General features: G+C 40.3%; 3 protein-coding genes across 7 annotated transcripts; 1 reads left to right on the plus strand and 2 right to left on the minus strand.

The window, feature by feature from the left end:
- The first annotated feature begins 1,833 nt into the window (after nucleotides 1–1,833).
- Nucleotides 1,834–9,429, plus strand: LOC137735121 (uncharacterized). 2 transcript variants are annotated; one of them, XM_068474498.1, is made up of 4 exons: nucleotides 1,834–2,474; nucleotides 2,937–3,803; nucleotides 4,330–5,454; nucleotides 6,171–9,429. In XM_068474498.1, the coding sequence occupies exons 1-4, from the start codon at nucleotides 2,312–2,314 to the stop codon at nucleotides 9,122–9,124; spliced, it is 5,109 nt and encodes a 1,702-aa protein (XP_068330599.1). In that variant the 5' UTR covers nucleotides 1,834–2,311; the 3' UTR covers nucleotides 9,125–9,429. The 2 variants fall into 2 exon arrangements, with proteins under 2 accessions (XP_068330599.1, XP_068330600.1); XM_068474499.1 differs by having other exon boundaries at nucleotides 6,174–9,429.
- LOC137735122 (RNA pseudouridine synthase 5) lies at nucleotides 9,392–13,901 on the minus strand. Of its 4 annotated transcripts, none has more exons than XM_068474501.1 (14): nucleotides 13,718–13,901; nucleotides 13,488–13,545; nucleotides 13,321–13,348; nucleotides 13,181–13,227; nucleotides 12,982–13,072; nucleotides 12,136–12,301; nucleotides 11,524–11,674; nucleotides 11,306–11,390; nucleotides 10,979–11,054; nucleotides 10,672–10,739; nucleotides 10,351–10,420; nucleotides 10,006–10,084; nucleotides 9,808–9,901; nucleotides 9,392–9,722 (listed from the first exon to the last, which is right to left on the minus strand). In XM_068474501.1, the coding sequence occupies exons 1-14, from the start codon at nucleotides 13,821–13,823 to the stop codon at nucleotides 9,579–9,581; spliced, it is 1,263 nt and encodes a 420-aa protein (XP_068330602.1). In that variant the 5' UTR covers nucleotides 13,824–13,901; the 3' UTR covers nucleotides 9,392–9,578. The 4 variants fall into 4 exon arrangements, with proteins under 4 accessions (XP_068330602.1, XP_068330601.1, XP_068330604.1 ...); XM_068474500.1 differs by having other exon boundaries at nucleotides 11,306–11,399; nucleotides 13,718–13,899; XM_068474503.1 differs by having other exon boundaries at nucleotides 11,524–11,611; nucleotides 13,718–13,898.
- A 617-nt stretch (nucleotides 13,902–14,518) lies between these two features.
- LOC137733944 (uncharacterized) lies at nucleotides 14,519–17,105 on the minus strand. Its single transcript, XM_068473165.1, has 4 exons — nucleotides 16,873–17,105; nucleotides 16,046–16,208; nucleotides 15,648–15,941; nucleotides 14,519–15,513 (listed from the first exon to the last, which is right to left on the minus strand). The coding sequence occupies exons 2-4, from the start codon at nucleotides 16,184–16,186 to the stop codon at nucleotides 14,806–14,808; spliced, it is 1,143 nt and encodes a 380-aa protein (XP_068329266.1). The 5' UTR covers nucleotides 16,187–16,208; nucleotides 16,873–17,105; the 3' UTR covers nucleotides 14,519–14,805.
- Nucleotides 17,106–17,305: the final 200 nt, after the last annotated feature.

Here is a 17,305-nt window from a genome sequence, read left to right on the forward strand (position 1 = left end):
AGGCCTAAAACTGGTCTTGACTCACCCTTTTTGTTCTTTGAGAGTTTGCGGTTTTAGTTGCGTAGATAGAGCTCAGGGATAATCAGTCTCGAACTGATGACTTCCACGCATCAAGGTGACACTCTACTGCTGAGTTATATCCTTTCTCTTGCCTTACCTTGCCTTGGCCCCCATCAAGAAATAGAACTGATTAATCCTAAGATTAATTTGAACAAAGAAGCAGATGAAGAAAGTGAGAGGCTTTGAAATTGCAGGGTGGAGCTTCCAAATGCCTTATTCAGTTGTTTGTCAAGTTCTCAGCAGTTTGTTTGTTACATATATTAAACAGATTGTATATAATTCTTCTATTTATTTGATTCTTATTCCTAGAGGTTTTGATAAGTTATCCCTTGCCCATTTCATTGAGCTTAGTGTTCTACTTTAAGAATAATAAACTTTTTGAGGCTTGATATTATGCTTAATCAGATGGATATGGTGGATGGTGATTCTTCTTTTTATTTTATTTTCATCCGATTCGATTATTGTGACTAACTTGGCAATTTTTCATATCTCATCCATATATGACATCAAAATATTTGCTGTGTAAGGATTAATCTTGTAAGGATGTTGTAACGCGAAGTTTATATCTCATCCATATATGACATCAAAATATTTGCTTTGTAAAGATTAATCTTGTAAGGATGCTGTAATGCGGAGTTCTGATGAAAAAAATGAATGAGTTATTTGCTTTTTGGTGGTCGATTCAAGTGAATTCTTTTTTCAGAAAATTTATTCATGCATTGTTACGTGAAGTTCTGAATAAGCAAAAATTATGAGTTTTTTGTATTCAGGTGGATCAATTCAAGCGAATTTGTTTGAAAAAATTATTCACTCATCGATAATTTTTATGGTATTTTCCTCCTATTCAAGATGACGATTTTAGGGTTTAACGGTTGAATTTAAGATGTACTATTTGGATTATCAATGTAATCAGCAGAAGCATAAAACAATGAAGTTCTTTTTTCGCTTACCTAAAAAAAAAAACCTATTTTAATTCGTAATTATAAGACCAATAACAATGTAATAATATAATATCGAACTTAACCTATTTCATATGACAGTGTGGTGGTTAGAGAGAGACTGAAATATCTCAGTGAGTTTCTGTGGGACCTCGAAAAGATGGATTGTCATGAAGCCACTAGCTGATCAATTTTTTTTTTTTAAAAGAAACAATATTGACCTATTTAAATTTGTAATTCTGATATAAATAATAATGTAATACAACAGTATTGAACACAACAATAAATGCCAAAACTTTTTTATTACACTATAGATATGAGTTCTCTTATATTTGGATAATGATAGAGTGCACACTACCTCATTAAATCTCTTCTTATCACCAACATATAATTTGCATGTGCACACCACCTTATTCAAATTTAAATCTCTTTTTATCACCAACATATAAATAAATAAAGATCATACCGATTCAATTTTCGCTAAGATAGCAAAGTCAACGAAATACTCAACATTTAAACGCCAACGTCATCGGACTCAAAACGTGACACGACAGCGCCGGTATTTGAAATTTTCATAAGGGTAAATCCGTCATTTTACTCTAGAAAAATACAGCGGGCAACCACCACCTTTTTTCTTCCGTAAATAAGGCTCCGAAACCAGGGGCGTTTTCGGCAAGACGCTGAAAACACAGGCGGGGGCCAAAGTGAAAAAGAAAAGTTTGATTGATGAAATAAAAATAATAAAAAGATTTCCTAATTTAAAAAAAAATTAAATACCCCGGACGCGAAAGGAGATTGAAATCGAGTTTAATAGGGATTTTGAGATCCGGATGCCAGTCTCTCTCTCTCTCAAGGCTCGCTTTGTCCCTTATCGGCTGCTCACGGTTCTCACTTTCTCGCTCCACAGGCAGATTTTCTCTAAGCAGCAACACAGAAGAAAGAAAGTGGAAGAAGGGCAGCCAAAACGACGACGGATAAGGTAGCAGCAGCAAACCCTAGCAGCGCTCTCGTCTTCCGTGGCTCAGTAAACTCCCCCCCCCCCCCGCGCTTTGTCCCCTTCTCGATCTGGCTTCGAAACTCTAGGGCGGCACTCAACGGCGGAGGCTCGTGTGGGTGTTTTGTGCGGAAAGCCCTAGATTCAGTGCGGTAGGGAGGGATTAGGGAGGTGTGCGGTGTGGTGTTTTTTTGAGGGCAGCGAAAGGCGGAGACTTTGGCGGGCGGGCGTGCGGCCGAGGGAGATCTTGGTGGTGGTGTTTGGGGTTTAGAAATTAGGGTTGGAAGGTGTGTCTGCCCATGCGATTGGGTTGTTTTTGATGCCGCCAGAACCATTGCCTTGGGATCGGAAAGACTTCTTCAAGGAGAGGAAGCACGAGAGGTCGGAGTCCCTTGGCTCTGCGGCACGATGGAGGGACTCGCCCCATCATGCACCTCGCGACTTCAATCGTTGGGCTTCCAGCGATTTTCGCAGACCGCCAGGTATTTGTGTGTTCTTTGTATTCAATAATCTCCCTTTTTGCCTTTGTTTCTCTTCTGTATATCTAGGATTAAAATTATTGGCACCAGATATATGCACACACAAATTGCATTAATTTGATGTTCTAGGATTGTAGAATCGCTTTCTTGAGGGGGTGGGTTTGTTAGAACAAAAACAATGATATGGGGATGGGGTTGCAAATTACTTAATCTTTAGCAGCATGTTCTTTCCATCAGTAAGCGGTTTCGGGTGTTTTTCTTATGTTACAACTCGGTTAATTTCGTAGTTCTTTTTACAAGTATTGTTTAGATCTGCGAAACTTGGAGATCTGCCAATGGCAATATGTATTTTTTCTTTGATTTTTTTGAAATATGGTTATTGCTTTTTTTTTGGTACTGTTTGAAGATATACTTTGCTTGAGTGAATTATTTATCTTTGCCTTTCCGTTTAAATATTTTCTGAAGGTCATGGTAAGCAGGGTGGTTGGCACGTGTTCTCCGATGATTCTGGTCATGGGTATGGATCGTCTCGGTCAGGCGATAAGATGGTGGAGGATGAGAGCTTCCAGTCATCATTTTCACGCGGAGATGGAAGGTATGGTAGGAACAATAGGGATAATAGAGGGCCACCTTATAGCCAGAGGGAAAGTAAAGGCTATTCTTGGGAAACCAGAAGTGGGTCTCCAAACATGCCTGGGAGGCCAAGTCGTGTGAATAATGAACAGAGGTCGCAGGATGATATGCTGACATACTCATCTCATCAACAGACTGACTTTGGAAGCGCATGGGATCAGATTCAATTGAAAGACCAGCTTGATAAAATGGGTGGTTCCACTGGTTTAGGCGCTGGCCAGAAATGTGAGAGAGAGAACTCATTGGTCTCAATTGATTGGAAGCCTCTCAAATGGACGCGCTCTGGAAGCATGTCTTCTCGGGGTTCGGGTTTCAGCCATTCAAGTAGCTCAAAGAGCATGGGGCCCATTGATTCCAATGAAGCAAAGGTTGAGTCACAGCCGAAAACAGCCACTCCAGTGCAGTCTCCTTCGGGAGAAGCTACTAATTGTGTAACATCTGCTGCACCTTTAGAGGAAACAACTTCTAGGAAGAAGCCGCGCCTTGGATGGGGCGAGGGTTTGGCAAAGTATGAGAAAAAGAAAGTCGACGTCCCTGATGGTACCATGAACAAAGATGCGGCTGTCTGTTCTGTTGGCAACACTGAACAAGCCCATTCTCTGAGTTCAAGCTTGCCTGATAAAAGCCCCCGAGTTACAGCTTTCTCAGATTGTGCATCTCCTGCAACTCCATCCTCTGTTGCTTGCAGTTCTTCTCCAGGTCTGTTGTTGCATCGTTACATTCTCATTACGTGTTAACCCTATTTAAGTTTGTGACCTTACTTGGAAGTGGATTTTGACAAGATTTGTGTTTTTAAATATGTAGTGTCATGTTGACATTATTGTTTATTTCTGAATGCAAGTCTAGTACCATTTAGTATGAGATTTAGATGATTTAGCTAGAAAGTTGGGCGGTGAATCCTCACATATGAACATAGTAGATGAAGCTTATCATTATAAACCTTTTCATTAACGGAATTGGTAGGGCTTGGGGTAGAAAATTGGAAAGTGTAGATTTAAATACTTTGGAAATTTTATAGATTTAAATACTTTTACTCACTAAATAGTTATACTAAATATTTTGAACTCGTAGTTTTTCAGAGAATTACATTACGTATTTTTCTGTTGAAAAGTTATGTGCTGGCTTGCCATGTTTATTTGTTCCGTACTGTTATATTTCTCTCTACCTTAATCACATGTTCTATGCACAGAATTTTTTGTGATTATAGTTACCCATGTTGTTACAGGTGTGGAGGAGAAATCATTTTGCAAGGCAGTTAATGTTGAGAACGATACTAGAAACTCTTGTGGTTCCCCAGGTCCTATGTATCAGAGTCATCACGAGGGATTCTCATTCCAATTGGAAAAGTTGGATGGTAATTCTATAGTTAACTTGGACTCATCAATACTTGAATTGCTTCAGTCTGATGATCCAAGTTCAGTGGATTCTAGTATCCCGAGGCCGACTGCACTGAACAAGTTGCTTATATGGAAAGGTGAAATTTCAAAGGTATTGGAGGTAACTGAGTCAGAAATTGATTCACTCGAAAACGAACTTAAGGCACTGAAATCTGATTCTGGGGGCAGCTGCCCCCGTCCAGCAACTTCTAGTTCTTTGCCTGTGGAGGAGAAGGATAAATCTTGCAAAGAACAGGTCACAAATTTGACCACTCGCCTTTCTCCATTGCAAATTCATTCTTCTGGGGACACTGATTTGCAGATGTGTGTTGATAATGGTGACCAGGTAGAATTTTGCGGTATTGTTAAGGATGAGGATATCGATAGTCCTGGAACAGCGACATCGAAATTTGTTGAATCATTACCTTTGGTTTCATCTGATATGACGAATAAAACTGGTGGTTCTGAGGATCGGGATCCAATCCAGACAACCAAAGGAGAAGAGACGTGCTTAGTGCCCAGCAGATATGCAGAAAAGACTGACCCATCTACTTGTGGTAATAGTAGCATGCTTTTGGATAGTGAGGTTGTTGCACTGGACTCTGGTGTAGTAGATAAGTTATGTGATTCTATATTTTCTGCCAATAAAATATTTGCAAGTAGAGCATCTGACATATTTAGTAAGCTGTTACCAAAAGAGCATATTTCTGGAGTTAGTGTTTCCTCATCCTGGAAGAATGATTCATTGATCAAAGAGAAGTTTGCCAAAAGGAAGCGACGTTTAAGGTTTATGGAGAGAGTTATAACCTTAAAATTTAAAGCCTTTCAACACCTGTGGAAGGAAGACATGAGTGTGCTTTCCATGCGAAAATATCGTCCAAAATCTCACAAAAAATTTGAGTTAAGCTTGCGAGCGACTAATAATGGACATCAGAAGCATCGCTCTTCAATTCGATCGCGATTTTCTACACCTGGTAAGAAATTCTATCTGCTTTTTCTGTTTGTCTTTCATGAGATTGGAAGAAAGTGATTGGTTTTATAAGCATGCTGATATTCTCATATCTAAATAAGAAAAACTAAGTAAAACAGTTTTCATGATGGATAAGGTTGTGACGTGGCTCGACTTTTTTTTTACAGACTTATTTCTTGTTTTATGTTTTCTGGTGCTTCTTGTGGCATTTGATTGTTTGAACATGGTTATAAATTTTTTCTTATGCATGAGGAACTTTTTGTACACAGTTTCTAGTGAAAATAAGGAAGGAGGGCAGGATGTCTCTTTTAGTATCTTGGAGTGCGAATAAGTTAATATCAATTGCCCTTGAATCTAAACTGTTTTTTGTGATTTTTTTTGCCTTTTCTAATGGTAATCAATATTTGTCTTTTCAGTAAGTTAGCAATTAACTTGTTCTGATTGATGCACCATGCTTGCCTATGAGGCGCTCATGCTGACTCTGGTGCTACGGCTTTCATTATCTTTCCCTGTGTATTAGTAGTGACTACATGGATGTGTTAGCGGTAGTGGTCACTTGTAGTTGTTTCGTTGCATGCTTTAGATAACTACTCTCATTGATTATTTTATATTTGATCAACTATAGAAGTCTTATGTGTAAATCTTTGAAAACAAATACATCTACTTTTGTGTTTTGGTGAATCATGTTTTAATCACAAGTTTTTAATGATTTTTTTTCAGCAGGAAGTCTGAGCGTGGTTCCTACTACAGAGATTATTAATTTCACTAACAAGTTGCTGTCAGATTCCCAAGTAAAGCCATACAGGAACTCATTGAAGATGCCAGCCTTAATCTTGGACAAGGAGGAGAAGTTGGCGACAAGATTTGTTTCTAGTAATGGTTTAGTTGAAGATCCCTGTGCTGTTGAGAAGGAAAGGGCTTTGATGAACCCATGGACGCCAGAAGAGAAAGAGCTTTTCATCCAAAAGCTAACCACCTACGGGAAGGATTTCAGAAAAATTGCTTCCTTTCTTGATCACAAGACGACTGCTGACTGTGTCGAGTTTTACTACAAACACCACAAGTCTGATTGCTTTGTGAAAACAAAGAAGAAGCCTGATATGGCTAAGCAAGGAAAGTCTTCGGCTAATACCTACTTAATTTCAGATGGGAAAAAATGGAATCGTGAGATGGATGCTGCTTCCCTTGATATTTTGGGTGCTGCATCAGCAATTGCAGCTCATGCTGATGGTGATACAAGAAATCGACAAACGTATTCGAGGAGGTTAATTTTGGAAGGGTACAGGAATACTAATACGTCTCGTGGTGAGGATACCACTGTTGAAAGGTCTTGCAGTCTTGATACTATTGGCAATGAAAGAGAAACAGCTGCTGCTGACGTTTTAGCAGGTATATGTGGCTCAATGTCATCTGAGGCGGTGAGTTCTTGCATCACTAGTTCCATTGATCCTGGTGAGTCTTATCTGGAATGGAAGTGCCAGAAAGGGGATTCGGTAGTAAGGCGACCTTTGACACCTGATGTTATGCAGAATGTGGATGATGAGACTTGCTCAGATGAAAGTTGTGGAGAAATGGATCCTTCTGACTGGACAGACGAGGAGAAGTCTAGATTTATTCAGGCAGTGTCTTCCTATGGAAAGGATTTTGATATGATCTCACGGTGCATTAGATCGAGGTCTCAGCAGCAATGCAAGGTTTTCTTTAGCAAGGCTCGGAAGTGCCTTGGGCTTGATTTGGTACATCCTGGGCCCGGAAATGGAACATCTGTTGGTGATGATGCTAATGGAGGTGGGAGTGACGCTGAAGATGCCTGTGTTCTGGAAACTGGTTCAGGTATTTCCAGTGACAAGTCGGGATGTAACATGAACGAGGATGTGCCGCTGTCTGTCACAAACATGAATGACGATGAAGCTGATCCTGCGGAGACCATGAAATTGCAAACAAGCCCACCCAGACCGGAGGAAAACAATGTGATGGGAGAAGTAGATCATGGAGATGGTAAGCCTCTCAAATCTCTGGCTTCTGATGCATTCCAGGCGGTGGATAAGCCTAAGCTAGTTTTTGACGGCGACACTGATATCATGGAATCCAATGCTATGGGAGTTAATGCAACTGAAGACAAAATATTGGTTGCAGAATCACGACCTGTTGGTGAGGGAATCAACTCTGACCCACCTAATCCTGAATGTATGGTTGGGGAAAAATTGGTCGGTCAAATTTCTTCTGATCGATTTGGAAAGAAACTGGAGGGGGGAGATGAAAGAAGCAATAGAGATCCAAGTGGATGCTGCTTACCAGCCTCAGCACACAATTCATGTGGCAATACTTCTGATGTGGCCGCTGATGGTTCTTGTTCAGCTCCCGGCCTTAACCCTGAGTGCCCACATCAAGTTTCTGTTGAGCTGAATTCTGTGCAAAAGCCTTCTGTCATCTCGTTGCCACATGAGAATGCTCCTGCTACTGCAGTTTCTGTGCCACAAGATTCTGCTGTCATTGAATGCGAGAAATCCCTTAGCCAAGATAGGATGTCATCAACCCTGGATCTGCGGGAGGGATCTGTTGGTAGAGATGAGAGTCGCAAGCACTTGTCAGGTCTTCCAGTACATGCAAACGTCGAAGCTTTGCAAGTTCTCAGAGGCTATCCATTGCAAATGGTACCCAAGAAAGAGACGAATGGGGATGTAAGTTGTGGTAATTTATCTGAAGTTAAGCCAGACAGAAATATCAATGGGCATTATATGACACAAGATGGCTTCCTTCACTTTGGGAATTCCAAGCCCCAATGTTCTCAGGTTGATTGTCCTCCTGTGCCCCTAAAGGTAGAACAACCCGGTGACGCACGAAAAGCCCATTCATGGAGTTCTTCAGATTCGGATAAACCAAGCAGGAATGGTGATGTGAAACTTTTTGGTAAGATACTCAGCAACCCGTCATCTTCGTCCAAGCCAAATGGCAGCATCCATGAGAATGAAGAAGAGGGAGCTCATAACCAAAAGTTCAGCAACAAGTCGTCTAACTTAAATCTCACAGGGCATCACAGTGCTGACGGGAGTTCTCCCCTCCTGAAGTTTGATTGTAGTAGTTATCTGGGCCTTGAGAATGTTCCCAGTAGGAGTTACGGCGGGTTTTGGGAAGGGAATAAAGTGCAAGCCGGTTATTCATCGTTTTCTGACTCAGCTATCTTGCTGGCCAAGTACCCTGCAGCGTTTAGCAATTTTCCTACTTCCTCTTCCCAAATGGAACAGCAACCACTGCAGGCAGTTGTGAAGACCAGCGATCGGAGTATGAATGGCATATCAGTTTTTCGTGGCGAGGAGATCAATGGTAGCAATGGAGTTGCTGATTATCCTGTGTTTAGTAGAGGCCAGGACGGTGGTAACAAAGTTCAGCCATTTACAGTAGATGTGAAGCAGCAGCGGCAAGACGTGTTTGACATTCCAAAACGAAATGGGTTTGATGCAATTTCGAGCATACAGCAGCAAGGAAGGGGGAGTGTTGGGATGAATGTAGTAGGGAGGGGAGGGATCCTCGTAGGGGGTCCGTGTACGGTATCAGATCCCGTGGCTGCCATTAGAATGCACTACGCAAAAACCGAACAGTACGGGGGGCAGGCCGGGAGCATATTCCGGAAGGAAGAGTCGTGGAGAGGAGGGAAGGGGGATATAGGCAGGTAGTAGATGGTTGCAGAGGGGGCCTGGCCGGCGGCGCTCCCTCAGCGGCAAATTGTTTATTTGCTGCGCCCTGTATAATAGTTTTTGGTTGGTGTTGGTCTAGTGCAGTCAGTGACGTGATAGGGCAAAAATGGACTCTTCAAAAGTCCCCGTCGTTTTTTTTGGTTGGGTAAAATGCTTTTGTTATTTAAATTTGTTAGGTGCTTGTAATATTGCAGGAGCAGCTTTGTATTTTGTTGTATTTTAATTTTTATGGGAAAATACAAAAATAAACTGCAAAATTTGGGAAGCTCTGGATCCCTGATCTGTTCTGACGTCGTTTTGTCTCGTGGTAACTTCTAGTTCTGGTAAAACTCTTGTTTGCTTTGGCATTGATCAAGGTAAAAGTAAAACTCTAAGGAAATACATTTGGAATTGGAAGTAACTTCTTAGTTCTTAGTCCCTTGATCGACCGATATTAGTAGTGCAAATGAGTAAGTTGTTCGGGGTTACCGCGAGAGAGTTGTTCGGTTTCTTGTTGCTCGGGTTTACCTGGAGTGAGTTGTTCGGTTTCTTGTTGCTTCCGAAGAATAGGTGGAAGTGGTGCTATAACTTTGATTACCTGCCAAAAACCATGACAACCCCATTGATTTGAGACGGAATAGCCGAATAGGTCATCTAATATAGCAATTACAGCAACATTATACCTCATTGGATGCGGGGTGAGAGAGAGTGACTTGATGAGCATGCAAGTTGTAGCCACAATCACCAGGAACAGGATTTGTAGGCCTCCGAAACCCTCTGCACACACAAATGTGATTTCATTATCCTAAATGCGATTACATCTCATGGACGACGGAATTACATTTGAATGCTTTTGGATTTATATTACACTGACTGCATACCCATCATCGGCAAAACTTTCATCGACCAAGTCGAAATCTGAGCACTTTGGTTGTCCACCAGGTACATAGAGAGGATCTCCTGTATAGAAAGGCAAAATGTGACATCCAAATTAACGGCTCCTTATTGCCTAAAAATAATTTCACAAATATTTTGTTCAGCATTCAACTAGTCCAAGCAAATGGGGATTTGAGGTTTCTCAAGCCCATGCCCTCCAACAACCAGATTCTCATAACATGTTGGACACAGCCTAATCCCAAACTTAAGGTCCAATTGCGATCAAGCCAATAGCTCCCGTAGACTGGGAGTGCCACATGGACTATGATTAGGTTCGATAAAAGACTTACCTAACAATGGATGTCCTATGTAGGAAAGATGGATGCGAATTTGGTGCGGCCTTCCTGACTGAATCTCAACCTGTTAAAGTATCAGTGTGCTATTGTAAGTTGCTTTCAATTCCAAAAACAACAAACACAACCTGATTTTCTTGTCCACTGTCAATGTCCTATGTCTTATCATTGTCATCATAGTTATATACCGGCTTTTGAAAAGCATTATGCTAAAATGGCGGAGTGAAGCCAGAATATCATCCATGGAAGTAAAATAGATAGATACTACAAAAGGCTATATATTATTTCTGAAGGTTGAAGTGGTAAAATCAGGGGTACCTGGACTAGCGTTTGGTTTTTATGAATCTCTCTCTCAAGAACTTCAACTTTACTCAGAGCTGGTTTTCCTGGTTAAGATAAAATAAAATAACAAAGAGATAAGCATGGTGGGTTAGAATAAGATTGTTTTATGAATCTAACACACTGCATCCTGAGATGAGGTGATTAAGCACTCGGAGAAATGGTGAATGGTGCAAGTTAACACACACGACTTAAAGATTGCAATCATCTTTCCAAATCATGGTGTATTGGAGGGAGCTTACAGGAAACACAAAATTATTCAACACATTAGTTAATGCAAATAAACCTGTAGGAGAAGCAACATACAGCCCTTTAGCCACACCAGGATATCGCACCATTCCAATTGGCTGCTTTACAATCACCTATAAAATTTTCACATCTATCATACACTCTATTTGCATGAATAGTAGCAATATATAAAGTTGAAAAGACGGCATCAAGAAAAATTAGAAAGGAAGGCTTGCTAGACTCAAGAAATCATCAGTTTGAGTTGAGATAAGGTATGGAAACAGTGGATGTTGATGTTTTGTTTGAGATATTAAACCTTATTCATGCACAAACAGACAGTAGTCAGAGTTGCACACACTTCAGTAGTACTTCAAACGGATGTTACCTTATCCTCACAAACTATCCCAGTCACTAGTGCCCGGTAAATCTTTGATATTTTCCTCTCTGTACAAGGCTCCACGTCAGCATTACTGCGGATACTGTCAATCACATTGCCAAATTGATAAAGATTATAACCAAACTGTAGGAATCTTAAGTTTTTTCATTCAAAAATGAGAAGCCAAAATAAGATGTGAGCAAGATGGAATAGGCCATTTCTCTAACCTGCCATCTCCAATATTAGATGTCCCGTCAGCGAAGTATGCTGCAAGCTGAGTTTTGGCATGCTTTGTCTTTGCACAGAGTAATATTCCTAGAACCATATGAGACCAGTCAACCAGAAGAATATTAAGAAGTATAACCATTCTTGTGGTAACTGTGACAATGAACAGATTTGTGAGAATAACATGTAGAACTGGAAAGGAGCAATAAATTGAGGAAAAAGGTTTTCGTTAAGCGTAGATGTTATCTAGTGAGAAACATAGTAAGCAGCATTAAGTTATCCATCTTTACAACTAGGTTCTGAAATTTGACAATCTTTCTGCAATAAGTAAATCCAACTGACATACCATGTGTATTAACAACATACAGGATGCTTCTTGAGACAAAGTGATATATAAAACCATGTTTTTCAATTCTATGTTTTACTACACATTAATGGTTAATAATGAAAATTCCAAGGCCATAATGAGCATGGGTTAACTCAAGTAATTAGATAGAACATGCATTCAAATCATCTCATGTCCACAGTCATGTATAAGAAAACTTAGCCACTTTGATTGAAAAGAAATACAAGGGACTTCATCAATTATTTCAGCATTGGACTTCATGGGATACCTGAAGTTCCTCTTCCTAAGCGATGGACAGGAACAGGATGTGGTTGTTGGCACGATAAGTGAGAAATCTTCTGTGTTGCCCGCCATAGGAGCTGTGTGAGAACTGTTCGTTGCTGGAAAAGACCTTGAGGTAAAACTTGCAGCCCAGAAGGCTTATTTAGAGCAATCTGAATTCAAAATTAAAACTTCACATCAAGAAGAGTCACCACCAAAATGGAGAAAACAAACAACTGTTAACAGATTCTTCGCAGAGAAACCATAGATAATTTCCAAGGCATCATTTGGTTGCTATTTGATAACAAAATTTCTCATGAAAAAACCTCTAACTTGTTTTCAAAGAATCAAGGGAAAAAAGAACCCTATGCTCATTTAGCTCTTAAGGGAGGGTAGGGCAACGGATCCTCATTTAAGGTGACCAACACTCAACTTTTACAAACCAAACTGACTTCGAATATTATTCTTGGACAAAACTGAACCGAAGACCAACTTCACCCCAATTCTTAGGTGGGAAGTATCTCGTAATATTGTACTTATGTTTCTCATAAAATCTCTAAAATCAACTATAATTACATTTCGAACAAACAAAAGACCATTTGATGTCAGCATTTGGTATAATGGTTTTATATTTTCCACGAGTTTAAGTAGATAATAATACCAGTAAGAAAAACAACATGCACATAAGTATTACAACATGAGTTAATCAACACAGTATTAGAAACCTTAAATGTACATAAGTTCAAGTGTTTAACATCACTAATCTTGATGGGAATGAAGCAACAACGCAACGAAGATAGAAGATAGGACATGAGACATACAAATCGATGAGTAACCACTTTGAGAAATTTACCATATCATCATCCTCATACAGAACCTCGAGCAAGTATGGTGCATCGGGCTCTCTCCATGGAAGTCTATGATATGCCAGTTTCGAACCAACCCTAAACAAATTGATCATGTTATAGAAACAAAACATAAAAATCTTCTATATATATGAGAGCAAACATATCATAAAAGCGAAAAATCACATCCACGAAACAAAGAACCACCTGAGGATCGTATCAGGATCTCTAACAACTTCTCTATCAACTGTTATCTGCAGACAACATCAACAAGCAATGCTGAGAATTTAACAGGCATATTTTCACATTTTCCATAACAAACCTTCCATGATTTTCGATGTTCGAACCTGTCCGCTCCGAATTCTCTGCAACCAACTGCTCAATTATCAGTACAAAGTTTTCATCTGTTCTTCAAATTAAACACATTTTTTATTACTTAAAATGCAAAAATAAATCAGTAAATAAATCAAATTAATTTAAATTGGTGGAATGCAATTTGGTATAAGCTGACTACCCTTGCAATGGAGCTGAATTCTTGTACTTGCTAGAGTAGACCTCGATCAGAGTCAGTTCTGTAGTGCACACCAACAATCGGAGTCAAATTCGGACAAGTTAAAATCGAAGAAAGCATCGACAATCCAGTTCTAGGCTTGGAGGCTGTTTGGCTGCCGAGAAAATGCAGGAAAGAAACAGAAAAAGTAGGAAAAAAACAGTATCTTCCTAGGGAGATTTTAAGGAGAGTACCGGAATCGGAGGCTCGAACGACGTCGTTGTAGAACAATCCGTCGTTGAGATCGGGCCACGGCAATCCAAACGTCTGAGGCTGACATACTCGCGAGGAGCTAGACATTTGTATGTGTCCTTCCAATTTTCAACCGAGAAAGAAAGCGACTTTCAGTGAAGAAAGGCGGCTGCTGCCTTTATCCGGCGTCGTTTAAGGACCGGTGACCGATTCCCAAATAATTGAGTGTGAAACATAAAAATAAAGAAAACTAATGAAAATGTTTGAAAAGATAAAGAGAAAATAAAGGGTAAATTGAATAATATATGATTGATTTTTTAGTGTAAAAATATGATTTTTAGTTAAAGTAAAAATTACCTTGAGATTTTCGTTAAAACTCTCTAAAAATAAGTGTGAATAGCATCACCATTTTTTAATTGAAAATTTCAATGATTTTTAGGGATTATTATAAGTTTTTGGATTTTGAGATTTACATATGTTGGGCAAACTAGCCAAGGTACGAGCCCTCATATAAAATTGGGACACTACAATGTCAGGATCTTAAATTAAATCACGTAATGCTAAGTTATAACTCGTGGTAATGCATGGTAGGTACATGGTGTACATAACTAACTCCTCTAGTAAGTTACCAAAACTCCTAAGGATGTAGCAAGCAACAATGCTTAAGATATGTATCTAATAAAATTTGAGATATGCTCAAGCCGTTAATTTAAATTTTGTTAAAAACGCTACAAATCACAGTCTGTAACACGTACTTAAAACAACTAAAACACAACGCAAAATGAAAATTTTCTAGGCACGTCTCGAAAAGATTATATTTAAATCAAAGAAGCAAAGTACTTTATTTTCTGAACACCTTGTACAACTAATACACCTCTGGATACAGGTCATAGTCAAATACATAAAACTTGAAGGAGGGGAAACAACTCGAAAAAATCGTCATTCGAATTATACATTTATTCTTCTCTCAGGTCTTCAGAGAACTTGGACAGTGTTTGGAGTCACAAACCAAACAGAGAATTATACTCCGTTAAATACATAGAAACGATGGAAAGGATCGATCAGCGCCCATCGAAATACAAACAAATCATTAGAACACATCTGTGGATGACGAAGGACGCGCCACCTGAAGAGAAACTGAATTCCACTCCTCAATCGCATTGCAGTGGCCGGTTTTCGCTTGGAGCACCTGGAGTTCGCTTGTCTGCGTTGTGGCACCACCAGCAGAGGTTTCAGTTTTCGCTTGGAGCACCTGTAGCTCGCTTGTCTGCGCTTTCACAACACCAGCGGAGGTTTCAGTCAGAGGTGAACTTTTAGAAGCCACAGCCTTCAGACGGTACCGTTCTGCTCTGGAGCCAATGACCTGTCCAAGTACTGATGCGGCAATGGTGAACGCCATGGCTGATTTAGGCATCAGCACAGACTTCCGAAGCAAGGCTATGAATGGGACAGCTGCATGCACAGCGGCGAACCAAGATAGTGAGAATTTCTTGGTGTGCTCTCTCCATATCCCTAAAGGAACATTGGCTGCCATGCCCATCGCTCCAATCACAAGTACTTTTGCAGGAAGGGGTTGCGGGCGGAGGTTCTTTGCAAATGCAGTTCGCGACAGGGCTGCTCGGGCTGCAACTATTGCTGGCGGGCACTTGATTTTCATGCCTGGAGGGGGCTGAAAAGCCTTTGCGACTTTTGCGACTAGTGGAATGACACCACTAACAGCACGGTATGACTTTGCGATCGGACAGTTTCCAGATTGCAGCCACTCATTGCTCACTGCCTCGTGATTAGAATTTCCTCCCTGAAACATCAAATTCCACACAAAATTAGAAACTTGTTCAATGATACGAAGTACAAAAAATCAACAAAACCACAAGCAGTTTCAATTACTTAAGACGCTGGGAAATTAGTAGTCCGAAGCAACAATCAATTTACCTTTGAAGTAGAATCTTTTTTCGAGGAATTAGATTTCTTTTGCTGGTTCTTCCATTTCTTATGGAATGCATCGAAACTGAATGGCCCTCCAGCACCAAAGGATGAGAGACTGATCGTAGCTGCCTTTGCAGCTAATGGATTGAACATGGGTGGGGCTGGTCGAGGCTCAACTATGTCAGAATGCACATATGATTTTCCAGAAAGCGGGACAACTCCGTCACTCCCATGGAAAAGCCGAAATGCCATGTCAAAATTGGGACCATCTTCAAAAATTGGACCTTTGGCTCCACGTCCCTGAACATGAAAAGAAGCAAGTAGTGTCAGAAAAATGCCGCAATTTCAATCAAGTGTAGTACAAGGCAACAATAGTAGATTCAAAGCACAAAAGGATAACTTACAGGCACTGGGAACGCCAAGGATGAGGCGAAGGAAAAGTTGGTGGGCTCATTGATGTTTCTCAAAAATGGGCATTTGAGAATGTCTAGCTCAGACGGCACACAATCGTCACTTGGAGCTTTGAAATTGAAAAAGGAATCCATCTCCAACGCCGAGAAAATTAACCTGCGCACGGAGGAACAACGCATATCAGTAACTCAGCCATAAACCATGAGCAAGAAAACACATACACCAAAAATATCGACATGTCTGAAATCAGATCGATGCTCTCTCTTGCAAAAAAAGAAAATCATCGAAAGCATCAGTTGTTGCAAAGTAACCCATTCTCAAATTAAAGATTTCTTAAAATTCTAGACCAACCTACAGCCAAAACAAATAGATTCACACCAACAAATTCAAGAAACTTGTCATCAAAATTACTATCTTGATTAAATCCCAAAACCATTAATATAATTAATAAATTTAATCAGCTATTAAACCACTTAAAAAACCCATTAATCTAGATCGTTCAACAACTCAACAAACTCGAAATTCCCAAGATTCAATCTTTCCCCCCCCCCCCCCAACAGAAAAAAAAAGACCCAGAAATCGAGCATCGACATAATCGACTCATTACCCAACTCATTCCAAAACCCAGAATTCCAAGAATCCACCAAAAGACGTCAATTCTAGCACAAATTCATGCAAGATTACGAACCCAACATACATTAAAACAAAGAAATGCAGAAACTTGAGAGAATTACAATCAGGATTCGCAACGGCGGAAATTAGAAGCCAGAAGATTACGCAGAATTACAAGAAGCCAAAAGAGAAAAGAGAGAAATGGTACCTTGAGAGAGGTTTTGCGAAGGGGCAAAAATTCAATGACAGCGAGAAAGCTGGAGAGAGAGAGGATGGCGAAGAAGACGATGAGGAAAGGTATCGCTATGTTAGGTGGAACCGAATTATTGACCTTCGTTTTGGGCTGTAGAGAGAGAAAGTTCTAGAGAGAGAGAGAGGGCTTGGAGAGGGGGTGGGGCGAGATTAAGAAGACGACGTCGTGGTGACCACACGCTTTTTACTTCGAGTCTTTGGGAGCCATCGAAATTAAAATCTAATTAGGTTTAGGAATGCGATTAGGGAAGGGATTTTGGAACGGAGTGGGCCTTGCCGTCCAAGATCTGGCGTGTTGAGTTGCTGAACGTTTCCAATGCGGGGGCCCACCGGGTTCCAAGTCGCTCTTGGTGTGTGCACCACGTGCTTTTTCTATGTGTATTTTTCTT

The sequence above is a fragment of the Pyrus communis genome, chromosome 5 (genome assembly GCF_963583255.1).
Source record: "Pyrus communis chromosome 5, drPyrComm1.1, whole genome shotgun sequence".
NCBI lineage: Eukaryota > Viridiplantae > Streptophyta > Magnoliopsida > Rosales > Rosaceae > Pyrus > Pyrus communis.

Excerpts from the sequence above, each read along its gene's own strand:
- LOC137735122 (XM_068474500.1), bottom strand. The coding sequence starts at position 13,823 with ATGTCTAGCTCCTCGCGAGTATGTCAGCCTCAGACGTTTGGATTGCCG. Across the intron at positions 10,421-10,671 it reads AAAACCAAACGCTAGTCCAG|GTTGAGATTCAGTCAGGAAG; the intron begins GTACCCCTGATT and ends ATACTTTAACAG. Across the intron at positions 9,902-10,005 it reads GAAAGTTTTGCCGATGATGG|AGGGTTTCGGAGGCCTACAA; the intron begins GTATGCAGTCAG and ends TTGTGTGTGCAG.
- LOC137733944 (XM_068473165.1), bottom strand. The coding sequence starts at position 16,186 with ATGGATTCCTTTTTCAATTTCAAAGCTCCAAGTGACGATTGTGTGCCG. Across the intron at positions 15,942-16,045 it reads CCTTGGCGTTCCCAGTGCCT|GGACGTGGAGCCAAAGGTCC; the intron begins GTAAGTTATCCT and ends TTTCATGTTCAG. Across the intron at positions 15,514-15,647 it reads AAAAAGATTCTACTTCAAAG|GGAGGAAATTCTAATCACGA; the intron begins GTAAATTGATTG and ends TTGATGTTTCAG.
- LOC137735121 (XM_068474498.1), top strand. The coding sequence starts at position 2,312 with ATGCCGCCAGAACCATTGCCTTGGGATCGGAAAGACTTCTTCAAGGAG. Across the intron at positions 2,475-2,936 it reads CGATTTTCGCAGACCGCCAG|GTCATGGTAAGCAGGGTGGT; the intron begins GTATTTGTGTGT and ends TATTTTCTGAAG. Across the intron at positions 5,455-6,170 it reads ATCGCGATTTTCTACACCTG|CAGGAAGTCTGAGCGTGGTT; the intron begins GTAAGAAATTCT and ends ATTTTTTTTCAG.